The sequence below is a fragment of the Sinohyriopsis cumingii genome, chromosome 2, assembly GCF_028554795.1.
Source record: "Sinohyriopsis cumingii isolate HCF-2022 chromosome 2, ASM2855479v2, whole genome shotgun sequence".
Taxonomy (NCBI): Eukaryota; Metazoa; Mollusca; class Bivalvia; order Unionida; family Unionidae; genus Sinohyriopsis; species Sinohyriopsis cumingii.
In genome coordinates, this window is record NC_142962.1 from 133947196 (window position 1) to 133975148 (window position 27953).

The 27953-nt window shown below is 34.7% G+C and overlaps 2 protein-coding genes and 1 long non-coding RNA gene across 4 annotated transcripts in view; 1 reads left to right on the forward strand and 2 right to left on the reverse strand.

Moving 5' to 3' along the window:
* LOC149805878 (leucine-rich repeat-containing protein 45-like) overlaps window positions 1-7235 on the forward strand; it is a 61471-nt gene extending 54236 nt beyond the window's left edge. Inside the window, exons 17-18 of the mRNA XM_089950621.1 lie at window positions 3218-3365; window positions 5485-7235. Of these exons, the coding sequence (XP_089806747.1) occupies window positions 3218-3365; window positions 5485-5669 (333 nt within the window). The 3' untranslated portion in view covers window positions 5670-7235. The remainder of the gene's footprint in view (window positions 1-3217; window positions 3366-5484) is intronic.
* A 6736-nt stretch (window positions 7236-13971) lies between these two features.
* LOC149805879 (N-sulfoglucosamine sulfohydrolase-like) overlaps window positions 13972-27953 on the reverse strand; it is a 36876-nt gene continuing 22894 nt past the window's right edge. For both annotated transcript variants that reach the window (XM_089950624.1, XM_089950623.1), the window contains exon 7: window positions 13972-16673. In XM_089950624.1, coding sequence (XP_089806750.1) covers window positions 16065-16673 — 609 coding nt within the window. In that variant the 3' untranslated portion in view covers window positions 13972-16064. The remainder of the gene's footprint in view (window positions 16674-27953) is intronic.
* LOC149805880 (uncharacterized) lies at window positions 22595-27783 on the reverse strand. Its single transcript, XR_016419823.1, has 3 exons — window positions 24121-27783; window positions 23607-23722; window positions 22595-23167 (listed from the first exon to the last, which is right to left on the reverse strand). It is a non-coding gene; the product is annotated as an uncharacterized LOC149805880 (long non-coding RNA).

Below are 27953 nucleotides of genomic sequence, written 5' to 3' on the forward strand. Positions count from 1 at the left end.
AGAAGTTTCACTATTACTTCCAATGAAATCATGACATCAATACTGTACTAACTGAACAATAAAAAAAATTGAGTTTCAACATGGACGATTGTTTAACGAAATAAATGTCGCTATTTTTTAAAGAAAGGAATCTTGGTTGGTGGTGCATCAACAGTAAGTCTAGTTCCCTGCTACTTTGACTCACACCTTGGCACTATACTATTATATACCCCTCTGGGAACCAGACTAATCAACAAAACAAAAGCAGTGACGTAATACACATGTTTTTGTGTACACATGATGGTTGTTGAAATGATCTTCCACATGTTGGACATTTTGAAAATAAATGTTATTTATACAGAATAACAAAAAACTTCATTAGAAAAAGCAATTATTATCAATGTGATTGTAAAACAAGGATTCAGTCATTAAACAGCCCAGTACCCTACCCCCCCCCACCTGTGGCTTTCTCAATGTCTAAGCAGACTTTTTTCAATTTTTGGAGGTCCCTCAGTAACTTGTACCTTTGCTTATAGTGTGGTCTATGTTTGTGGACCCCATTGTATGTGAGTTATCGAGGGAGATGTATATTTTGTGAAATTTTCCCTAGCATTGCATAATTGTGGTCCACAGACATTCTAATTATTGTTCATTACAAATTATTTTAATTCACATGCCTATCCTGTGAATCTGGCTATTTTTCTACTGGCAAAGCAGGTTGCACACCGTTTTTAACTTCATATTACACATTCACCTTTCAAATGTTGTTTTTCAAGATTAGTTTCAGATAGCTGTCCTTGATTTTTTTCCCCATTTTTATTGGCAATCTTACTGTTTTTTTTGTGCTCATTTAGTAGTCCCAAGCTTTTGTTTAAGCCTAGTTGACTTCATTATCTTGTATTTTTCTGTATTTAGTATTGATATATTTCCTTTTTTGCAATTAAACCGTGAAAACACCCAAGTAAGGTGACTTCTTGCTGAAATTATTATAAGTAGTGTAGACTTAGTCCATGCATAATCTCCCTCTCATGTCTATAAACAAAATGTCCCTTGCTGTGCTAAACTAACATTAGGAGTCTGTCCTTTCAGCTTCGACTGGGTGACACAGGTAAATCTGTGATGCTCATCATTTCCTCCTCCTTGACTATTAATGTTTTGTGGTCAGGTAATGTATTTGATGGAGAAAGCTGAATTTTATGGTCTCATCAGATCATATTACAAATAATCCCTTCCACTCTCCCAGCAATAAAGCATCCTTTAAGCAGAGAAAGTTATCCTAATGTAATGTGATCAGGTAAGTATTATTGGAGAAATATAATGTACTAAAATGTTTGCTATCTCTCTGCGAGCACCAGGTTTTATGTATTTTGAATGAGTGTTTTTTTAATTAAAATAAAGCATACAGTTACATAAATTACATGCTGCAAAGTCTTTATCAAGGAAAAGTAAAACCTTGAAATGCTTGTTTGTAACTTCAAAAAAAATTATATCATTGTGTTAATGTTATCATAAATTGCCGTGATGCAGACAATTTCTGTACCTAGTGGTTAGAGTGTCTGCCTCGGATGCGGGAGGTTGCATTTCGAACCCCGACTGAGTCATACCTAAGACATAGCTGCCAACCCTCACGAATTTGGTGTGAATTTCACGACTTTTTCAGCGATTCACAGATTCACGCCACAATCCAAAAATTCACGAATTCTCCAATCCTCAATTATTTTAAATCTCTAATAAAATAACCGATTTCCCGTTAAGCGCTAGTCGTGATATTCGCAGTTGCCGAAACGGTCCGGTACTGCTGGTCGCGATATTAGTAGATCTACAGCCGATTAGTACAGTTGGTTCGGTAGCAAGCATTTTAGCCTATTTTAATCTATTTGTATAAGAGTAGTTTTACAAATGCTTTTGAGAGAAACTGGGGCCTAACCGGAATTTTGCTCCGTGCATGCGTCACCAACACTGATTTGAGTTACGGCTCAGCATCTCGTGTACGATTTAGAAAATGTCTTCACACCAAGAAAAAAAGTGAAGTTTAATTTGGAATATATCAAAAATTGGCCGTGCATTCTGCCATTAAACATTGATATTCATCATGCTTTTTGCACTCAGTGTGCCGTCGCAGAGACGATGTGAGAAAGTACGTTGGTTGCAAAAAAAACACGTAGAAGTTGGGAAAATTAAAAATTCACAGATTTCAGCTCCGGAATATTTTAAACAATTGGCGGAAGAAATGCAGGCTACCAATGCTGAAGCATTATTTGTGAGTTTTCTTGTCGAACACAATCTACCTTTATCAGCTGGAGACCATGCTAAACATTTGTTCTGACAAATGTTGCCGGACTCGAAAATCGATTCCAAATTTTCCTGTGGAAGGACCAAAAGTGCTGCAGCTCCTGTGCATTCCTCACAGCAACAGTGACAGCGAAAGTGTATTTTCTCTGGTGAGGAAAAATAAGACTTTAGGGCCTCCTTAGCTGCAGAAAATTTGTCAGTAATTTTAGTCGCCAAGATCAACCAGCCGGCAAGAAGTCTGAACTGTTTAGAAAACAAGTTTACAATCAAGCAGTTGAGGAAGTTCAAGTCTGCCACAGTATCATGTCTTGATAAATAAATCTTTCTGCATATATATATAGTGTTTTAGTTTTATATTGCGAACTTGATATAGTGTAGTATTGACGGTCAGAGTGGATGGAGTGGTCAGAGTGGATGGAGTTATTGTCATGGTATTTTTCACAAATTTTTGTCCAAATTCACAACTTTTTATCCCTATTTTCACTAATTGTGAACCTGGAAGGTTGGCAGCTATGCTAAGACTTATAAAAATGGTACTAGCAGCTGCCTCGCTAGGTACTCAGCAATAATAGGTAAGTGTTAGGACAGGTCAGCCTGGTGTCAGGATAATGTGACTGGGTGGGACATCATGCTACATGTCTGCATCATGATGCCCCAGTGCTAGACATCACTATAAACTGCCACACTGCAGACATCGTAGCAATATGACTGAAATTTTTTTTTAAGCTACATTAAAAATCCAAACCCACACACGTACACACACAGTTTCTGTAAAGCTTTATGGTTATATTTTACCTATTATTTCTGCATACAACTACTTTTAGTAGCAAAATATAATTTTTTTTAAAGCCGACAACACAAATCAGATTTACATTTATCTAATGTAACATTCAAAATGGAATGTTTATACTTACATTTTGAAATAACATTGTTTTCTAATTATCAGGAGCTTGCAGAGAAAAACAACATAACCTTGGCTGAAGTTGGAAAGGTCAAACTGGACCTTCAGCAAGCTCTGAACAAACAGGAAGTTGAGAGAATGGCCCAGAAAGAGCTGAGAGAAAAACTTAGTGAAGCTGACAGCAAGGCAACAGGTGATTGTTACTAATAGCTTGTATCACTTTTATGGACAAAGGGTAAAAGTTTTTATTACTGGATTTGTACTTGCAAGAATGATAAAGGTTTATAAAAGTATGCTAAATCTTACGAGTTTTTTTCCTAATTATTTTTATATATTTCTGTACACTGATTGTGTAAATTTCCTAATAATTGGACATTTATGCAAGCTCAGTTTGTGAATTAAAACTCGAAATGAAGTACATAGAAATATTAATAATTTACTATCTTATAAGCATTATATAGCAATGCCATCCCGACAATAACCAACTCAAAAAGTGAACACCTCTTAAATTGAAATGCTTAAACTGTCCAGTGCATACTTAGATTTTAGAGGTGGGATATATAGCAGTCCTTATGTCTGTCTGATCTTCCATCTGGAACAATCTTATTAGCACAACTAGTACTGCAGTATTTGATGCACCCATGAAATTGTTAAATATTATGATCAACACCACAAGATGTGCATATTGACAAAATGCATTGCTCCCACAATATTTGCTAGTTATTGCCCTTTTTGTCTGATAGTGTGGCACAGTCTTGTAACTAATTCCCCCAATTTTTGATGGATTGCTTTGATAGTTGGTAAAACCTTTTTGGTGATCACCAGACATCGATATTTACAAATCCCACAACATTTGAGTTATTGCCCTTGTACCTTAGTGTAGTATATGGCAATCTCATTAGTGATGCTAATCACCCACCCTGCTTTTTATTGATTGACATGAAACTTGGTAAATTATGTGGTCATCATCTAAAGAAGTGCATGTAAACAAAACTGCTCCTGCAATTTGATAGAGTTATTGCCCTTTTCATTAATAGCTTAATGCGCTGTTTATCACAATCTCATTAGTACAATTAATCCTGCAGTTTCTGATGAATTGACATTTAAGTTTGGAGAATTTTGGTCATGATATGAAATGCTTCTTATCAATAAATCACTTTATTGCCATAATGTTTTCTGAGTTACACATCATGTTCTTTAACCTATTATGATTTGCTGTGAAACTTCATACTTATTATGGTCATCATTTAAATATGCAGATATGACAAACCTTTCTTGATTTTTATACACATTATTGCTCTTTTTGACTTACAGCTGGGTGCAGTGTGTGTGAAACTTAGTAAATATTATGGTTATCATAAGAAGATATGTGTTGACAAGTCATTTTAGTCACATGGTTTTTACAATTATACCCTTATTTTTAGTATACTCATCTCCATCATGGGGTAGGGGTGGGGTGTGGGAGAGGTGGGGGTTATATTTATTTGAGCAAATTGCACAGCATTTTCATCTAACATATATACTCACATATAATCCTGTCGGCATATAAGCAGACCCCTCAAACTGAATATCTCAAACTTAAAATGTGCATGACCCACGATAAGCCAACCTGTATGTCTAACCATATTGAAAAATCTTGCTATTGATTGGAAAAACTGAAAAATGACTAAAACATACTGAAAAAATCTTAAATTTTCATTATTACAACCATTTTAGTGGGAAACTGGTAATGTGACTGCTTTGTTGCATTTGGGATAAATTTTAGGATATGGATTCAGACCCTTTCTGGAGTGACTGCTAGGTCTGGAAATTTTTATTTTTTGGTCTGCGAAAGGTTTGGAAAACAAAGGGAATCTTTTTTTAAATTTGTGGCAGGAATGCTGAGTACAGCAGATTCTGTGGGGGGGGGGGGTTTAGGTTAAGTATGTGTCTGGTCTTAAGCCATCTGCATTGACAATATAAACTGGTTGTCAACAAGAAAACTGAAAATATTTCAGCTTTAGACCGTGTCAAATGAATAAGCGGACTTCAAGGCTTTTAATTTTCTTAAATTTTGCAGCTTATACGTCAGTATATGCGATAGTTTATTTTTTAGGTTCCAGTTTGTTTGTTTTTTAAATTATAACATTATCTACTGCCCATTCATTGCAAAAAAGAAGCTTGCACACAATAGCCTGGCAACCTGGAAATGTACTAATTGTAATAATTAATTAATCTTGTTTTTTGCTAGTATTATGTTTAATGGAGGAAAAAAGCAAACAGTCTGTAGCTACTGATTATTTTAGACCAGCATTGATTTTCTCTCTTCTCAGAACAACTGATGAAATATCGTGATACAATTGAATCAAAGGAGAGAGAAATATTGAGCCTTCAGGAGAAATTGCGAGCACGGGAATATGAACTATCTAGAGTACGTGAAGAAGAACTTCAACGAGCACAAATCCTACAGAATGCAGTAATGAATTATGTCAGCAAAGTACCTCAGCCCAGCAGATGAGGACAGGAGTCTCAATTTGAATACATTCTTCTGAAAATTACAGCAAAATATTTAGCAAAAATGCATTCTTAACAGAATTTTATTAATGTGTTTGTAATAATATGTATCCTTAAAGCATTGGTAAGTTACAGGTACTTCTAACTCCATGCAACTTACAGATCGATGTGTTACTTTATGCAGTCAATACCTGATTTAAAAGTCTTTGTAACTTAATGCAACTTACAAGTGTGACATTATGCACTCAGTACCAATTTAAGTTACAAGGCCTTGTAACTCCATGCAACTTACAGGTAAATGTGTTAAATTGTGCAGTCAGTACTTATCTTCATATTTTCACCGAAATTTTTGTAAGATATTCTGTAAACAGTTTGTCTAAAAGTTATTCAACAGTAAAGCATTACAACCATATGTAATTTATTTCTGCAGTATAAAATAGTAACCTGGAATTTTTTTTATTAAGCCAATACATCACCAGTTTGGAATTTCTTTTACAGAGTATGCTTCTGCTGTATACCTTTGTATTTTTATCATTCAAATAATAATATTTATCTAAAAATATCTGTGATATTAAGAAAATGCAAGCACCTTGGAATTTTGTCACTAAGGACATAATGAAAAAACGTTAATCATTAGCTGTAATAACTATGCTGATACCGAGAAGGATGCTTTTAAATAAATTTGTATTGAATTTGTATGTGCTATATTTTTTCCTTACATAAACACTCCATATTGATGCAGATAAAATCTGAATATGCTAAAAATGAAAGTCATGGAGGTCTGAATCTATATAGGATTCTTAAAGCCTAAAATAGTACGAGCATCAAGAAGTTTGTTATAGATACATATGTGCTTTGATTCCTGAATAAAACCACTCCCAAAGTATCGCATACATTTACAGGGATATATGGTTGTTGTGAATTATTTGCATGGATGTTAATTTTTGAGGTGTTTGCACTATATATTGTCCTGTTGTGGATCATTGCTTGCAGGATCTTTAAAGATTTTTTAAAATCAAATATGAAATCCACAAAAACTAGAAAACCATTAAAAATAGTAAATTCATGGTGTTTTTGAAATGTAATGGATTACATGATTAGATGTTAAAATATATTGGATTACATGGTGATGTGTTGCCATATTGTATTGAATTACATGGCAATATGTTGCTGTAATGTATTGAATTACATGGTGATATGATGGAAAATGTATTTATGATTTTAGTCTCTATATGTTTAACATAATTTTTCTATCATATGATAGATAAGCCTTTCATTTTGAAAGGTCATTACAGAAGGTATGATAAAATTGTGAATTATAGTTAATTTATTTGTATTATTTGATGCCCTACCTGTCAATGAACATTTGTCATACAGAAGAATGTCATCCGTAATGTGTCTGTTAAAGAAGTGTAGTATTTGTAATGATTATTCATGTACAGTTCATAATAGCATTTGAAGTGTATCACACCAAAGCATTAACTATAATGGTTCAAATACGATTTTGCTGGACATATACAAGTTATTTTTTACTCACATTTATCTGAAAATAAACATATATTGATACTGATTTCTTCTCATTTTAATTTTGCATTTAGAAGTGAGCTGAGAAATGTGAGGGTAATTGTAAATAAGCTAGATATTTCAGGATTTACTAAGCTGCAAAAAATCCTTGTTTGAAAAAAGTTACTTCTCGTTTTACAAAAACTCAAGAGCTGTTTACTGCTATAATTTCACCATAATTTGTATAGAAAATTTCACAATATGGTCTAAAAAAATATTTCAGCAGAGATGCAGCATGCAAGAATTATATGTATATATTAGGATCTTTAGCTGTCATTGAAGTGCTAGAAAATGCTCACTACATTCAGGCATTTAGGATTATAAGGAAGAGATGTTGTGAATGAACTGTTAACCAGCAAAATAAAGTAATGTAATTCATGATCATTGTGAGAAACAAATGAGATGATGATCTTAAAAATGAAGCTATATACCTAGGCTTATATACTTACATCAGCCAGTTCAGTCAAACTGTGCTTGGGGTGAAGGAAGGAAGAGGGGGCCCAGCTGACAGAGCATCAGCTTTAAAAGCAATCACAGTCATTCTGTAAGCATCAGTCTTACAACCCAATATTTTTTATTCAAGAAGCTTCCAGTGACTCATAAAGTGTTCAGGGATTATTTTGTCATCAGGAAATTTAATTTTCTCCATGTTACTTTGTTTATCACTGTATAAATCGATACAAGAGCATAAGAAAAAAAACTGCACCAAAAAAACCAATGGGACACTACTACATTTGATAATTAATGGTGTCATCTGTCTTTTGATCCACCAAATTTTATTCAATTTTACTTGTTTAATATATGTGCAAAATGTATAAAGCAAGTATTCTAAATTTTAAAATATTGTATATTTTATTCAGTTAATTGTTTTGATTTCCCACAGATAAATAAGTTTTTGGCAAAATTCAGGGTTTTTCGTTAAGTTCTAACACTTTTCAAGACAAAAAAATTAATGATTTTCAAAGGAACCCCTACATTTCAAGAAATTTTCAAAGTTGTATGAACCATGGTGAGGTTCAACAGAAATGTCAATGTTAGACCAACTGACAGTTTTAGGCAGGTAAAATGCAAACAGGTTCTAAATTACAGACAAGAATTTGCTAATAAACTATTAGATATTTGTAAACCGGTCTTGAACTCCAAGATTACACTTTTCTCATTCAAATATGTTCCCCAATCACATTAATGTTAGGATTAGGAATATAAACCCTTCCACCTCCATATATATATGTGTGGAATAGTCCAAATTAGAATAAAGTTTGTTATGGCTTTGTGTGGAAGTGTAGAGGTATAAATAGCAATTTGCATTTTTCCAAATTTGAGAATTTTCTGCATTAATATACGTGTTGATATGAAAGTGCTTTGACGCTATCACGTGTTGTTGAAATACAAGTGCTATGACATGGCCATCCCATTCAGTAACATTAAATTTTGCTAAATCGAGCTTACTAGTAGCCAAGTTTATCGACACGTCTATCATGTACAGAGCCTTTTCTTTTATTGGATGATACATTTTATCATCAAGACTGACTCTGAGGTATTCCTTTCCTGTCCTATCTGAATTTTAAAATTATTTTGTTTTCTTCTTTTATTATAAAGTTCATTTTGCTCTCTCTCCGTCTCTCTCTCTCTCAACAATCAAGTTGAAAAAGAAATGGACGGGAGAGAGATCCACTTCTTAATCAACCAACTCTTATGACAGCAATGAGACTTGTGAATCCAATAATCATTACCTTTGTTCAAGAGCTTAACTTTCGACCTGGTGGAAATCTGTTTTTCATTTTGTTGTTGTTTTTTTGGTTTTGTTTTTATCTCATCAGTTTCGTTTTGTTTCATTTTTACAGAGCTCATTTAAGAGGTAGGAAAATTAACATATAAAGTTATTCGTTTTTTTACTTTTCTCCAATGTTTGGCCATGTAGAAGTTATATGTTAAGATTGTTGCTGAGAAATCTATTTTATTTCAAATATTTTTGGCAGGTTGCAGTTAATAATTGTCACTGAAAACCTCACAACTCTTGCTCTATGATTTACAATCAATGAAAAATAATTACGTTAATTTTGTGATAATAACAACTTTCAGGCCTCTCGTATATACAGCTCCACTCAAAAGAATACCTGACAACCAATGTCACTATCGTACATGTGTACTGGACACAAGAGCTTTAATCTAGTGTTGCAGACTCGCATCTCAGTGTTCATTCTGTTGTTTTTTTCTGCCTTTCTTGGCAGTAAAGATCATAGACCTCACTTGGCTTGGTAACACATAACCATTTCTCAGCTGATGTTTGTTTACCATATAAAACTGAAAAATAGTATACTATTGTTTCTAGAAAAGACCCAAATTAATGGCTGTGATAATATCACTCTACCTAATGATATTACATCTGTTTGGTAGGTAATTGACAGTTGTGCTCAAACTAGCTGAACATTAGAAGATGTATTAAAAATAAGATTTTAAAACAACTTGAGTTGTAAAGAAAGATATTCTAAAATTAAAATTGCAGTCATATATTAAGAAGGCATTAATTATAAAAGCTATTAAAGAAATCAAAGACGTAATGTATCTGATACTATTGATATGCATTCAGTTCGCATGTTAATAGGTAGTAAAGGAAAGGTAAGACATACATAAGATTTAGTAATGAAGCTGGCAAAAATAAAATTTTATGTAGTGTGAGTCTAGAAATAACTCTAAAAGTTGTTAAATCCATGAATGAAATCCTAACATTTTCAAAATTATTTTTTTTATTTTGAAAGACATTTATATTTATTTCATTTTACATGATGTGATGAAAAAATACAGCCCGCTGCATTCAAAGACAAACCTGCAGATGGATTTTGTGTCAGTTACTACATTTGTCACATGTATCGAGATACCTTTATTTGTCAAATTTGTTCTTGCAACAGTAATTGCTTATATATGTGCTTACATAAAAATCTATAAGACATCTGCCTTTCAACAATTTTCAAATGAGAAAGCTAGTTTTCCTTTAGTTTGACTTCATTGCATAAACATTATTCTCTTCACCCTAAAACATGACAAATATAACTGTTCTACATTATGATAATTAGTATTTTACCTTCATGATTAAAACAACTTGATAACATTGAGTTCTTTAAAAAATGAATGCTGTATTTAGTTGGATAAAAGATTCTGCCAACAACATTATTTTAAAAAGTCTTTTAAACCTTTTAAATACTAACATTACTTTTTGGTTGCTATGGCAGCCAAAGTAAATCTATAAGTATGTATCATTTTCAGTGTCATTAGTATTGGTTCATTATCAATGAACTATAAGTGAACAGCATTATATCTTATATTGAGAAAATTTGTGAATATCACTGCATAAATATTACATCATCTAAATATTGTAATGTACTGAAATGTAGAGACATGTTTGAAAGTAAAGTTTTAATTATCTAGCATAGGCCTAAAAGTAATGAACTGAGGATATGTGATATGTAGAAAAAAAATAACTGTCCATGTACACATTCAGAATAAGTATATTTAATGGAAAGTTTACACCACATTCAAGTTTTTTTCAAAAAAATACTTTTCCACCCGTTTTCTCTATTTGGTTGCTATGGTAACCATGAACACTTTATTTAATGGAAAAGTTTACTCTATATTTAAATTTTTGTCAAAAAAATACTTTTCCACCCCGGGGCCCCGAGTGGCCGAGTGGTCTAAAGCGCCCACCGTTCCGAATCACTGCCATCTCACCTCTGTCTGCGTGTGTTCGAGTCCAAGGCTCGGCTAGCGTGGGTACGTGGGAAAGCCTGCCAGTAGCTTCTCGTGTGTCGGTGGTTCTTCCCTGGGTTTTCCAGGGTTCTTCCTCCACCAGTTATACTGGCCGCCATGTATAGCCTATCTTGTGCTGAAAAATGGCGTTAAACCCTAGAACAACAACAACAACTTTTCCACCCGTTTTCTCCATTTGGTTGCTATGGTAACTATGAACACACATCATTTTCACTGACATTTTTAGTCTTAGCAATCTGCATGCATATATGCATCACTTTGTACAATTTCACAGCAATCTGATTACAAATACTAATATTGAAGTTGTTATATGGATTTGGCCCTAAAAGTCTGAAACAATTCAGCATACACATACAGGGCAGTTAAAATATTAAGTTATTCTCTTTTCTTTACTTTGTTTCAGAATGAACAATGATGACAAAACGTGTTAAATGCAAGAACTTCAAAACCTGCAAGAACTCCCATGTTTTGTGTCTCGTGTACAAAGAGTACATTGTTGGGTACAATTTAGTCAGAGAATACATGGTCTATAGAACTGGATAAAACTGCAAAAAGGACAGGGTGAGACATGGAAAATCAAAGTGAGCAATACTGATGTTTTGAGCAATCATCCAGAAATTGGAGTCTGGCCAGCCTGACGGGGAATGTCATTGTAATCCCCCCTACCCAATTTTTCCTGTCCTATCATCTTCTGTTTTAGTCAAGAATTTGACACTTTCGGAATGTATCCACTGAATTCTAGGCAGCCCAGTGGGTGTAAGTCCTCCCACATGTCTGAGCATGTTATTTGGGCTTGTAAGTCCAGGTGTTATGAGGTTTTTACATTACTTTGAATGAGCATGCCACTGAGCCACACCTCAGTTTCATGCTGTATCAGCTGCCAATGTACTGTCCAGCCATCCAGTACTAGATTCATACTGTTCAGTGACCATATGGCTTTAGTAACATATTGTCCTGTACATTGTCAAGTAGAGCCATGGAATGTTAAAATTGCTGAGGATCTTGGTGATCGATCTGTCAGTCAGTCTAAAACTACCAATACTCCGGTAGTACAGCTGTCTATACTGTCATCCATATGCCCAGTACCCTTACTGATTTTGATTATGAGAAATCATCTGTACTGATGCAATGACTATATAATCTGAATATGGCTGGCCATTTACCCTCTTGGACAGTACAATAAAAGTCTTAAAAATGAGAGTTCACACCTAATCTGTGCCTCTGGGAATGTGTTATTTGGACACTGATCTTGATCCCAACCAGGATGACCTGCACAATGAGTGCTGGATAAACCTTGATGTTTCATAGTCAGATCCCACTATGGAGAGGACTGAGTGTAGCTTTAAGGCTGCAGTGGAGGAAATGTATCAGGTGTGGCTGAACTCAGAATGTCTGCCACCCTCTCTTGTATGCCACTCTACAGGATGAAGGCCTCAGTTAATATTGATAATGAGAGAAGGCCTCGGTTGATAGTGATGATGAAGAAGTCAGCCCTTCCTTCTGTCTTCTCCCGCAGTCTAGAAGAATCAAAGAAATTGATGAAAGATTATCTGCCAAGATAAGCAACCCAGGCAATTCCAAAGCCTTTTTTTCTGAGAGTCAACCACCAGCATCCTTTGTATCTCGCAGGTGTAAGCTCCATTCCGACACCTTCTCTGCTGATCTTACAGTGCAAAACAAGAACTATACTGTGGTCAATCTGACTTCACCTGTTTACTGTAAGGTGGAAAATGGTGTTCTTCACACCACTTCAAAGCTTGTTTGCAACATAAAAGCCATGTCTTCATTGCTAGATTTTCATCTCTGGTGATCTTTATGATCTGAGCTCACCTTGGAGTCCAAGAGTCATCATATGATCTTTCTCCTGTATTGACATATCTCGAAAGACACTCGAACAGGATCCAGTACGTGCTCTCAGACTTTATCTGAATCAAAACTGAGGAGGTCAAAGGCATCTCTTACTTCTAGTTAAACCTGGAAGAGAGGAGATAACCCTTAACGGCTTCTTGTCATGACTGAAGTGGGTCATCAGATACATCATCATTGAGTGGCATGTGCAGTCAACCTTTTTGAGTTTTGTCTCAAGACAATTCCATAGTGACACACTCTGCATCTGGTAAGCCCAGTCTCAGTTGTACATGCAGCTACCAGACCCAGCTGACATCAGCACAACCTCTGGATGGGCACCCTATGCAGCTTTCACTGGATTCTCCCAGAAATTTTATTTGGTAGTATTTAATTCATTTGTTCTTTCCAGACATAACCATATTGCCTCCAGTTGTGATGCTTGAAAGCTAAGAGAATGGGTTATCCAACCTTCTTCACTCAAAGGTGACCAGAGATATAGGTAGAATGCTCAACATTCTCTCCTCAAATTATCAATTCTCCTAATGGTTATATGACCAGGGAAAGTATCCAAAGAAGAAACCAAAATTTTCAGTAAATTATGTTACTCCTAGAATACTTATCCATTCACATTACTTTCATACCCTCCCATCCTTACAACAATGCAAGCATTCCATTCATGATGAGCAATCTTTGCTTGCCTTGCCTTTGTAAAGCTCTGCTTCAATCTAGTACCACCTGTCAGCAGCAAGGGGAGGTAATGGATAAAATTAATTGCTCTTTGTCCATATAATACAGACAGGAAAGATAAAGTTTCGTCATTGAAGGGCTGGATTTAGGAGGAGGTAGTAGTTATTATATTCTTAAAACAAATGTGATCAGGTAAATATTCTAAGAGAAACATAAAATACCAAAAAATTTGCTTTTTCTTCATATAGTGTATCCATTGCAAGCACGTTTCATGATCTATTAGGTTATCAGTTGATCTGTGACATAATGTTCATGACAAGTGTCATGACAAAAAAACATTAGTTTCCAAACTGTGACAAAACATTTAGCAATACCACATAGCAATTTTATCCAGTAATGCTATGTCCTTAACATCAGGAAATAAAAAGACTAGAAAACGAGTGTTCATTTCACAATTTATGAAGCTGATGGCATACAACATTTTAAAATTTGATCCATACATTTTATGTCGGAGAACATTTGTGGAAGATCCTCTACATAGTGTTTAGAAAAACTGTTAGCCAAAGACCGTAGAATACTGTGAATCTCACAATTTTTATATTTGTACCATGGATTTTATGCATGCTACAATCTGAATTCATAAACCCAGCAAACAACTGTCTGTGGGGAAAAAATTGAATCAACAAATTTATGAGCAGTTTTATTCTTATTTTTGTGGATTTGTTATAAAAATTGTGCGAATAAATCTTTACAAGATAATACTGACATTCACTTCCATGCATTTTCAAGCAATCAGTAATTTGGTTAATTGGCTGGGTTATTCAGTGTTCACACTTAGCATAAATGCTGAGGCATTAAAAAAAGAAAATACCAACATCCACTTGCACACAAGACAATAATTAAAATTTCTTGAAGACTTTTGACAATCAGAGCTCAAGGCACTAAAACAAAATCTTTAAATATCTTCTATATAAAAATAGTGTTAAGCAATATGGCAAACTTTGACAGAATTCATCCAGGCACAGAAGGCTGTCAGATCTGTGCAAATGATGCTGATATGCCATGAAGTATGGCCATTGTTATTAAAAACAAAAATATCCATAACAATTTCTCAAGAACCACTAAAATGAATTTGACAAAATCTACCAAATAGACTTACTAGCATAAAAAGCTTTAAATGTGTCCATGATTTACTAAAAATAAAACATATCTCTTAATGACTTGTTAAAAACTAATCAACATAATTTTAACCAAATTTGAAAGAAAGCATCTTGGACAGAGAATGTTTAAGTTTGAACAAATGTCAGTCTGCCATCAGATATGGCTGCTGTGACTAAAGATAGACAAAGTCTTCTTGAAAAAAGCTGTTTGGCAGAATTTGACTAAATCTGACAGAAAGCATCCCATCCTAAAAGCCTTTCACATTTACAGAAATAATTCCAGTCTACCATCAAATATTGTGGCCATTACCAAAAGTAGAAAACTCAATCTAAATAAAAGTGCTTAATAAAAATGGCATCCTGGCATTGAAGCCTTTCAATATTTGACAATGTTGATATGCAATTAAATGTGGATGAAAGTATACAAACTGGAAAAACTTTGAAACAACTGTTTTCACAGCACATGCAATCAACATTATTGTAAGAAATTTCTACAGATAGCATCCTTCTGATTCAGATATTTGGCCGTCTGCTCTTTCATTTGGCAATTAAGCAGATGTCAACCAGCTGAGCAGCCTCAGGTCCACACAGGTGTCTTGTTTAAATCATGGTGCCTATGTTCATGTTAATTTCACTTGAGCCCAATATTTTCCAATTGAAATCTGGATAAATAAAATGAAACCACAAAGATGAAAAGAATGGTTTCTTAAAGTGTGTATATGTGTGTGTGTTTGTCTTTATGCAACTTTAAAATAAATGTATGTGTATGTACTATATAAAATCCAATGATTCTGTTGTCCAAAAAGCATCTTTCATAGCAAAAATGTATGCGAAGTATTGCACTATCCAGAAAACAAAATGCAGCATGTTCCTAATAGTGCTGACTCGCTTTTTTCATCTTTCTTCTAAGCTGTTAAGTGTATACAGTTATTTATGGTATATCTAACTCCACTCTATTGTTTTATATGCCTACCATACTGTAGAGAACATAATGTTATTAAGACCATCCATCTGTCTGTCTGTTTGTCTTACAAATTTCATTTCTGCACAAAATGTTAAGTTTTCTACCATCTACAGTTACCAGACTAAGTGGATGGCTTGAATCCTATGAATTTTTGGGTCAAAGATCAAGGACACTGTGACTGAAGAAGAACAAACATTTCTACACAGTAACAGTTATCCACCACAGAAGCACAGCTGATAAGTTGATAAAGTTTTATCTTAAAGTGGAAAAAAGCTAGAGAACATGGAGAGGAACATTAACCTTGCATAGTTCAGCACTTAGCATAGAGCTGAAATAGGAATCAAACTCAGGACATCAGAAGTGCCAAACAAACATATTATCTATCCTTTTTTATCATTCAAAAAGGTTCTCATCACACTCCATTATCCATGCTCATACACTGCGGAGTGAACTTATAGTTGCCTTCATCTTCTAACACACTGCCTGGTGAACAAATCCAGGGGTCAGAGGTCACATTCTGCCACTGTAACAGCTTCTGTCTCATTTGTAAAAATACCTCTTTAATGTGGATATCTGAGGAATTAGCAAGGTTTTTCAGCTCCATTGTATCATTCTGTACATCATACAGTTCCCACTGATCCCTATAGTAATACTTCTCTAAAGTTTTATACCAATTTAATGGTTTCTTTGCACGAGTCCTATTCAGCAGATCCTGAAAAGCTGGAGATATGTAGAAATCCTGGTCTATTGGAAAGGGCATCTTGAAATTCATGTTGTGGATGAGTTTAAAGTTCTTGTCTCGGACCACTCTCATCGGATAATACATGGTCACTTCATGCAGGTTGTGACTGGCGTAGACTGTGTCAAATCCAGACTGCGGCTCTGCCTTTAATACTGGTAAGAGAGATTTTCCTGTAAGCTGGACTGGGTGATGCAGAAGTGTGTAATTGGGATATTGGATGCTGAACCAGTCTAAAACTGTGGGTACAATGTCAACCAGACTGACCATGGCATTGCTGGTCTGAAAAGTAAAAAATTCAGTTACAATTTAACTTTTCATAATGTTCAGTGTCCCTCAGCAGTAGGGGTGAAATTATATACCTGTGCCAGGTATTGATACAATTTTCAGTACAGCTTACAATACATTATCAATACCCATATATATACTTGGTCTTTTCATCTTTGAAGGTCTGTCAGTGGTAGCGTGCCATTAAATATGCACTGACATACTGGTTGTATATGCAGTATGCAGTTTGCAGACAGACATAGACTTATCATCTGTTCATACACCATTCACATCCTTGACAAGGTAAAAAAAATACTCCCAAACAGACTACCAGTACCTGTTGTTAGTGATTTTAATTCAACCTTTTAGGCTTGTCAACCTTTGAAGCTCATTCATTTTATCAGATTGCAGGAATCATCTTAGTCACAATAACCTTTGTTTTTCACTGCACAAATGCTTTAACAATTTCTTAGTACCAATTTCATATCTTCACTTAAATTTGGAAGACATTATGGTGTTATCTTCAAAACAATAGAAATAGTGTAATTTCCTTGTGCAAGAACAAGTCTGCGTGTGGCAGCAGAGATGACTAACAACCATATTCATTATATTGTACTTCGTGCAGATGCAAAACAACTGCCATGGCCTTGGGCATATTTCAGTTGGAAAAAAAAGTAATGACAACATCCACTCACCTTCTACAAATTAACACATGGTAACAAACTCATGCCATTTGAAATCTGCCCTGCCTCTCCCCCCTCCATATCTGTGTTAATATTACTTATCCCATTGGCATATTCAGTCTCTGAATACTTGTACATATATCAGCATAAAAGAAGACATTTCAAACGTTTTTGTTCCCCATGTACAATTTAAGCACTTTACAGATCATTTAATAACCACTTTTGCATGAAGTTTCTCTGTTGCTTGGTATCTACTAGTACCTAGTTTGGATGCCAATACTTACAGAGTGACATGAAGCAAATAAGCTGCATTCAGTTCTGATTGGTGGTTATTGTTTACTCTGGACTGGAACAACCAACTACCTTTCAGAGTTGAATATAACATGTTTGACTGCATGACATACTGAAATGCCTTCTTGACCATGATACAGTGGCTGAACATGCTAAAATAATTAGCATGGGATTGGCAAGGATTGAGGGATACAGATTTTGACCCTCATCACTTTGTGTTAAGTTGTAGAAGGCAACTATGTGTTGTCAATAGAATTTTTGTTCCACTGACAAAAAAGGAATGCATGCGCTGTGATGACTGTCTTCTCAATTAAGAATAAAATGAAAATGTATAAATTATTAACAACTGTTGAAGATTAAAGTCTCTTATATCAGGTATCAATTTGTATTGATTCTTCATCTTTTGTATCAACATGTGTATCAATATGACAAAAGTACTGATGAATTGTTTCACCTTACTCAACATCCACCTCATAACCAACCAGTTCTGGTTTTCACTCTTGCAGTTTTTCTTCAGTGTAAACCACCACACCACCCTTTACCAGCCTAGGATAGTCCTAGCTAATAAGAGGTTACACATAGTCCTATAGCATGCAAAACTTTTTTCTCTCTCAGAGAATACAAGCAACTGAACACAGACATGGGCAAACCCTGCCAGTTTTCTGGAATAGTGTTAATGGAGGTGGGAGACACAGGCATAAATCTGTAATACAAGGTGCAACTGGTCAGAAAATTAAAAGATAATCAAATGCTGCTTCCTTCAAGACAAAACACACACACAAAAAAGCTTGTAAAATAGGTACGGTAACCAAAGTGAAATCAACTTGCATGTTACAAATTAAAGAACCCATGTACGTGTTGCTACCATGTGGCATATATATTGATATGACACAATCATGTATTTAAGACATGAAATTTGCAAAGATGGGTCAATAGCCAGACATATCAAATAGAAATGATGGACAAAAACAAATTATCAGGCTAAAAAAAAGATTAAGCCATAGGTTGCCCATTCTCTGGCACAAGTACATGCAAACCTGTCTAAATCCTGTCACAAGTACAGGCAAACCTGTCTAAATCCTGTCACAAGTTCAGGCAAACCTGTCTAAATCCTGGTTCAGGTAGTAATTAAATCTGTCTTAATCCTGGCACAGTTACTGTCAAACCTCAAGTACAGTCAAACCTGTGTAAATCCTGGCACAAGTACAGTTAAACCTGTCATAACCCTGGTTGTACTGATTTATTTACACTCGACATGCATCCACATGCAGAGCAATCTGTAAATTCCTCACCTTCCAATGAAGAATTATTTTTTCAGCTGATAAAGAGTTTTAAACAAAATCAGTATCACTGCCTCAAAACCAGTAATATTGTTTTGAATCAATAACGAGTTTTTAATAAAATCAGTATCACTGCTTCAAAACCAGTAATATTCAACTGAACTGCATACAATTTATTCTGATCATAATTTAATGCATCCATATTCTTGACATTCATTTTTCACTGAAATTAAAAAATACGAAATTTAAGAAAAAGTTAATTCTTTCTTAAAAGGTTGTATTGAAACCATTTCTTTTTTGTGGGGTATTTTATTTTCAAAATATCTATTGTTCTCAACATTGTTAATTAACTAAATCACTTATTACCTCAAGACAGCATAGAAGGAATTCATACAACCAGACAAGATCATAAAGAGTTGAATAATGTTCAGATTAGTTTTTAAACTTTTATTATAGCCACTTAAAAGTAAAATTAAACATTCTATCACAATATAATGATAACAGAAGTATATTATTACCCTTTTTATATTAAAGTATGATACTCATGCCATGACGATGTGTGTAATACAAAGGAAGTATATTAGATTTGTCACAAAAAATAACAAAATGACTGTGAAACAGTAATATAGTTTAATGTTCAAAATATCCAATGTGTAAAGAGAAACGTCTGAAATAAGCAATTAAACAACAACAAACACAACAAGAAAAAACATTCTATGGCAACTATTAAAGCAACAGAGTTCTGTGGAATAGGTATTGTTTTCAAACTACATTGAAAAAAAGTGCAAAAATATTTTACATTTAGGATATTTAATATATTGGTATTAAAATGTGGATAAATCTGGTATAATTTCTAACTCCACTTCGGACAAGTTTATTGCATTTTGATTCACAAATGAAAATCCTTGATGCAAACAGAGAATGAAAAACAATTTTAAGTGTTATATCAGCTTAAAAACTGGTACAATAAAATTAAAGATTTAGACGATTTGAAAAGCAATTCATATTCTATCTCAGAAGAAGGAAGACCCGACAACAGCAGTGGTGAAAGCACTCTCTTTGCACCTCTTTGGTCCAGGATAAATCAAGTCAAATATTTTTAAAAAAAAACAAAATAATTAATATCCAATACTTCTTATGTCATTTTACTTTTGCTCATCAACCTCTATGACCAAATTGTCTCATTTGTGCCAGTATCATCCACTTATATGCTAATATGTACTCCTTCATTTCATGATATACTTCAAAGCAGGAAGCAACAAAAAATGTTGCACATAACACAATCTGGTTTTCATAGCAGTAGTTCTCCATGCAAACCTCTTCTGGATCCCTCTCAGGCAAGTATTTGCTTTTCTCCCAGACCACATACTACAGACATTTCTGTATGTAACCATAGTGAATTTGCATGGAAAATGTCAACTCATCAGCCCATAGAGGACCTCTTCTTCTGTTCGTGTTCCTCTTCCAAGGATTTCTGTAATAAAGCCAGCAGTTTCAACAATCAGAGATATAAATTGCTCCAAACGAATGACGGGACATTTTCACTGCATATGGAGAGGATATTCTGATACAATACATAAGCAATAGAATTGTTAGATTCAGCATAAGAAGGAAAAAAATTCTCCACTGTTTGCAAATTCTTGAAATAAAACATTAATATAACACCATTTGATCTATCTACAACACCCACATACTTAATATGTCAAAGAACTGTGTAAGATAATAACAATGTTGCACTAGAACTGGGTGGTCTGACATCTTCAGCACTGCAGGCCACATGGACCAAAATTGTAAAGTTCTTGGGCCATACATGATATTACAGCAATTATACTGTAATTATAGAACTGACCATTTGTATTTGGGTGGGCCATGAAAAATTACCTGCAGCTGGACTACTGCACTCCAACAACTGTATGGAGAGGATTTCTTAGAAACATAAAGTGTTACCTAGTGAAATGTTATTTTTACCCTGACTAAACAAAATACCAGTTACATCTCATTCAAGATCATTTGCAGTGTATGGCTATTTTAACCTTGGGTCTTGCACTTGTTTTACTGTATTTATAGGATGCATATACACAATGATTCTGAGATCTTGTCAGGCAGTGTCTCCTGACAGTTTATTACAGCCATAGGGCCAGGCAGTGTCTACTGACAGTTTATTACAGCCATTGGGCCAGGCAGTGTCTACTGACAGTTTATTACAGCCATTGGGCCAGGCAGTGTCTACTGACAGTTTATTACAGCCATTGGGCCAGGCAGTGTATACTGACAGTTTATTACAGCCAAAGGGTCAGGCAGTGTATACTGACAGTTTATTACAGCCATAGGGTCAGGCAGTGTATACTGACAGTTTATTACAGCCATAGGGCTGACACATGTTTGGCAGCAGAGACTGACAGTTGGCAAAATTACAACATAGCAACAGAGCAATATAGTTGAAAACACAGTTGGCAACAGGGCCTTATAGCTGGCATAAAGGCAACATGGTTGGGAACTGAGCAACATAGTTAGCAACACAGTGATCAGAGAGTGGAGCAGCCAATGGAAAAATTCGTTCAAAGGATGTGAATTTTGAACTCTGTATTTTGAATCTTGAACTATGAAATCAGAATTTTAAGGAATGCATATGCTTATATGAACCACACACACACCTTTTTATTAAAATCATGTCACATTATGGTGAATAAAAAATGAATGACATCAGTATCATAATCTTCAGTTTTTAAAATATATTTATGGGAATGTCATGTTGTGTAAGGCAATGAATACTGTGTTCCGATTTTTGGTCTTAATAGAGTGTTCTTGTTTGTATTGCATTTTTTTGTCATCATTATTTTTTGGGGATTGTTTCCATTAGCGTATAGAGTTTATAGAGACTATCATACTTCATCATTATAAACATTTCATTCATGTACATCATGTTTGGTGTTTTCACTTAATCCATATCCTTCAATTTTAGACTTGTTACAACTTATTATACAAAACTGCACTATATCAATCAGTTCAATATCTAGACCAGTCTTTGGATAACTTTTGTCCTTTTGAACATTTTACAATGACCTTGTTTTACCAAAAAGAATGTAATTCATGGCTACTAAAGGACCAGTGTACACTGTGCAACTCCCATGTCGAAATGGAAGTTATCTGTCCTTCAGTTTTTAGAATCTTTGTCTACTGCACTGAACAGTCCCAACCGAACTTATTCCTAAGTTCTGTAGGTCTAGGAACAGCTTCTGAGATGAAAACAACTGTCCATGATGATCAATCTAAGCCATCCCCAAAAATTATGCAGCATGACCAAAGTCAGGTCATATGTTTTGCCATTTTCATTTACAGGCACATTAGTTTTACCAACATACAATTGAAACTAAACATCAGCAGAGTTACAGACCATATAGGACATGATCCCATACTTTTACATGGATTATTAATGCTACTATGTCCCTTTATGGGATCATCCCCTCATCCAAGAACAGTTACCACTGAGGTGCAAAAATTCTTCAAAAAATCTAGTTACGATGTTACAGAAGATCTGCCAAAGTTTTCTGACTGTATTATGACCATGGATACATTTTAATAAACATGAAATGATACTGATAAAATTATTACTGATAATTACAACATCTTATTTTTACCATCATGACTATAAAAAGGTACAGATTCTTTCACCTGCTGATATGATCTTCTATTATGGACAATATTCCAACATCCACTGACAGCAGACATTGTCTTCAACCCTATTTGCATAGTCTGAATCTAAGAAATGTATGAAAATCTGATTGGAATACATATTGTTTATGAAACCTTATCAAAATTGTACTCTTGATAGGATCTTGCTGCATCCAACAATCAAGGACTCCAAAGAATACTGGATTTCAATTACAAACCATATTATCGTGTCCCCACTGAATCACTGGCATAAAAACGTATGCACAAACTTTAACACAAAATCTTCATGCAGGCACATCCATTGTTGCCATCACCACCAGAACAAAGTGATTCTAATGTTTCAATATTGGCTATATTTCAACAATATTGGCAACAGAATATATGCTTTTTCTTGATTGTTCATTAGCTTAAATAAATAACTGCAAGATTTTGGTCTCAGAATTTACTTTGCTAACATTACTTCTGGCAAGGTACTCCACATTCTTGCACAGATGGAAAAAGCTCAAAAGGAGCTTAAGTCGATTTCTGGCCCTGACAGAGGTGAGAAATGGAGCTGACCCCACTTGTCAATGCTCAAATTTTTCTGCAAACAGAAAGTATACAGTGATGAAGTTCGTTATTATATTCCATTTATCCTCATGAAAAATATTGTATATTTTGCTACCTGAAAATTGTAGGTATAAAAATGTTACCTGGAAATTGTTGTTGTTGTTGTTGTTGTTGTGGGGTTTAACGCCATTTTTCAGCACTTGATTGGCTATACATGGCGGCCAGTATTAATGGTGGAGGAAGAACCTGGGAAAACCCAGGAAAGAACCACCGACCCACAAGAAGCTACTGGCAAGCTTTCTCACATACCCACACCTGGAAATTGTAGGTATGCAAATGTTACCTGCAAAGGGTCTGGATGAAAATGTTACCTGGTAAGAGTAGGGATGAAAATGCACAAAGAAATATTATTATTCGCAATTTGTGGTAGATAAACATTCCCCACAGACACAAACAAAAACACATGTACACACCTGGGTATCTTACAGCATAATCAATCCCACAGTGATAGTTAGGGCTCGAAAAATCTCATCTCCTATCCCTTAGCAATCCAACATTGCTAAAACCTGGATTTTAATCATCGGCATATCTGAAATAAAAATTTTATGAATGAAGTTAAGAAAAGACACATATACACTAAATAAGCTCTCACAGGACAAAAGGATACAATACTGACATTCAAAGTAGTTATTTTTATTTAAAAAATCATTTAAAGAAATTGCTTTAACCTATATTTTTGTTGAGTCTTGACATTACATTTGAAGGCTTAAATTCTGATTAAATGCAAAATTCAGTTTTGAAATCAGATATTTTAATCTCTGAAAACGATAACAGATAATCAACCCCCACCCCTTAAAAAACAAAAATTACTTTACTATTAATAAAACAAAAAGTCTTCAACTTCAACAATGTCTCTGATTTTAATAATTACCATGGATCTACTATGCATGCTATTTTTTTTTACATATTTATGAAAGAGTAACTCACCTTTTCATTTCAGTAACAATTTCATCATAGCCACAGTCCTTTATCAAGAGATCCACATAGATAAGGGATCTGGGATCTCAAAATTGTTCAACAGGGGTGCCAATAATCCCAGTCTGTATGTAACCATCACTTAAGTCTTTTTGTCACTAACTTCTCATTATTCCAGTATATCATTCTTTCTCTCACCAACTTCTTTACTGTCTTCCTTGTCAACATCAGTTTTTGTTGTTTTGGGTGTAATGCCATTTTTCAGGTTAAGATAGGATACACAGATGGCCAGTACAACTGGTGGAAGAAGCACTTGGAAAGAACTACCCAGGCATGGGAAGATACTGTCAAGTTTTCTCACATTGGTGAAGTGCAGGGTTCGAACTCACGTGGACAGAGGTGAGATGGCAGTAATTGGTAAAGGTGAGTGCTTAAGACCACATGACCAACTGTAAGCCCCACATCAACATCAGCCTCAACAGCCCCTTTAAATAACTCTCACTATCCTCATCAACTACTAAACCAGGCAAGATATTTTCTTGAATCTGTAAACAACTGCCATATTGTTTACATCAATGTATCTGTTCACAAACAAATTTCCTGACAACTTTGCTAATGTTACTGCTTTCTTTTGTACCTAACGCATCGTTCACATGTAAGTATGACATTATCTTACCATCTCATTTGGTAAACTCCATAATTAGCAGGTGCTTAATGATTGGCAGAAATTCAACTTCGAATTATGTCATTTCTGTGGCTACAACATTGAGAAAACAGAGTACTGTGACCATATCAATATGGTTACCACATTCAGATTGAATTATCTTAAACCATATATTTATGGCTTCCACATTGCAAGGGTTAAGCAGCCACCTCTGTGAAGTGATCAAAATCGTCTCTGAAGACATGATCGCTTCATATCTGTTCATTTCTTAAATACAGCACATATTCATATATAAACAGAATCAATCGCAAACAGCATAGAACCAGATAATGTGCCAGCAGATCTTGGTCAACACAATTTGTTATGGCTAATGCAAAGAAAAGACCCAGCAAAACAATACCTGGGTCTATGCTTAAATAAAAAAGAAACATTTTCAGTCATGGGTATAAGAAAAATATTGTCAATAACTTTATGATGATAGTTTAAACAAGAGGCCCATCTGAGTCTCAGATCACTAATCCAGGTAACTTGTGAAAGCAAATTCATACATGTATTGAAACTCTTGAGTATGAACAAGTTTAGAGCATTAAGCTGTCACATTGTCTATTAGACCTAAAAACAAAATAAGTGTTTCTGTTTCTTGCTGAAGACACTGGGTTGGTTGGTCAGAAAATATTTTTTTAAATCATTGTTCCCCTTCCATTTACTGCATGTGAACCAGTGTTGCATTTCAGAAAAGATCTTGTATTGCTCAACATTATGATATTAAATGATGGTTAATTATGCACTCTCTATATTATTACTTATATAATTTGAGCCTGATATAACTTTATGTAAATCTGAACTGCCCATGTTTAAAGTACAAGTCACATGTGTCATATAGGCATTCAACACTGACTATTTCAGTAATTGGTGTCACTTTTTAGAATTTTGATTCTACATACCTTTAAGTGGCAAGTATTCACTTCATTTGGATTTGTATACATCCATATTCCTTTGGAAGGTCATTGTTTAGATGCCCCTAGAGGTGCATACAGCAAAATCAATGTTAAAATATGTAGACATTTTTGGACAAAATGAACCTAAAGGTGTGATCCTGTACAATCTGGATTGAATGTTGTGTGCTGTGATGTCACAATGAAAGCTATGAATATTGATAAACAAATTCGTACTACCCTCGAATGTGACGATTCCGCTCAATGCACTCTTATTTGGACTCAAATTTAGTACATGGCTACCATTGTAAAAGTCCACAGCAATAAATAACTTTTGTCTGGAAAATTTTTGGTGACAGTTAAGGTGCAGAGCATTCAATAATCAGGATTGAATAGACTCTGGTTAAAGAAAATTTGAGTTAAATTTTAAAAGAACAATTTATATTTAATTTAAAATGAGTAAATGCGCATATATGACCCATGTGACTTGTACTATAGTCAAGAACACACAAGGTTAGGCAATGAAAGATATTGAGAAAATAGCAAGCAGCATGACGAGTGAATGTCTAATACTGTTATATATGAATGAAACAAAATGCAGTCTGTTAACAACAATCAGAAAAATATGGAATTTGTTTCTTTGCTGGGAGCTGGTGAGGAGGGTTCAAGTTTCTAGGGTCAGCAGCAGGCAAATTGGGAGTGTCCAAATATTTGGATTATAGACAGTAATTAAATTTAAGTGTTTCAGAAGAAAAGCATATAGAGTAATTGTTTTATTTATTAAAATCTACAAATACAAAAGTATACATTTAAAATAATTTGTAATCAATAACACTGCATGTATGAAAATGTCATAAAATAATGCATATGCATGTGATCACTTAAAAACAAATATTTAGGACATAATATATACCATTTTTAGGTTAGGTTTTGAAGGCAGTAAGACTAAAATGTCTTTCAAGAAAATATTTTTTATGTGCATCAGCAATTCATAAGTACATTTCTGGTTTGATTCCTGGGCTAAGCCCACTGTGGTGTATTTGACTAGTTGCATATTGCAAGTATTACTTTTATTACATTTCTTATACTTTTCTTCAGCTATAAATTATAGATTATTCAGTTTAATCCACATGGTCTATCATTTTTCAAATTCATGTAAGTTGTTTTATTTCAGTTTATGAATCTTGTGCTCTAAATTTGTTAAAGTCTGTCTTAAAGTATTTTCTGCAAGGGAATGAACTGTCTTAATTGCCCTCCTCATAGTTTACAACCCTCACTGTAATAAATACAGCATTTGTCTATTTTTAACAACTGTGGACATAGCTGATGATCAGCATCTTTGTGCACTGATGATTTCTTAAAAAAATATAAAGGTTCTCAAGCCGCAATCATTTCTGTCAAGTTTGGCCAAATTCTAGTCACTGCGATAAGAAGTTGTTTCAAGTTTTTTTATTTATTTTGGTAGCAACATCTTTACTATCTTTATGAATGGTGGCCATGTTCAAAGATGAATTGGCATCATTTGTGACAAACTGACAGTTCTTCCTGCCTGGAATCTTTCTGGCAAATCTGATTAAATTCTGTTCAGTGATTTTTTTTTTCAAAAGAAGTCAATTAAAGCGTTTAAACATTTTTTGGTAATTGTGACCATATCTGATTGCTGATTGACATCATTTGTATAAATTTTAAACCTTTGCATCCCAGGATGTTTTCTGACAACTGTGGTCAAAACTGGTCCAGTTCTTTTTGAGAAGTTTAAAATAGCAACTGATGGATGCATGAGTCATGATGGACACATGGCCATGCCATTAGCTCATGTGGACTTATGGATGCATGAGTCATGATGGATACATGGCCATGCCATTAGCTCATGTGGACTTATGGATGCATGAGTCATGATGGATACATGGCCATGCCATTAGCTCATGTGGACTTATGGATGCATGAGTCATGATGGATACATGGCCATGCCATTAGCTCATGTGGACTTATGGATGCATGAGTCATGATGGATACATGGCCATGCCATTAGCTCATGTGGACTTATGGATGCATGAGTCATGATGGACACATGGCTATGCCATTAGCTCATGTGGACTTATGGATGTGTGAGTCATGATGGATACGTGGCCATGCCATTAGCTCATGTGGACTTATGGATGCATGAGTCATGATGGACACATGGCTATGCCATTAGCTCATGTGTTCTTGTGAATGCATGTTTCATGATGGATGCATGGCCATGC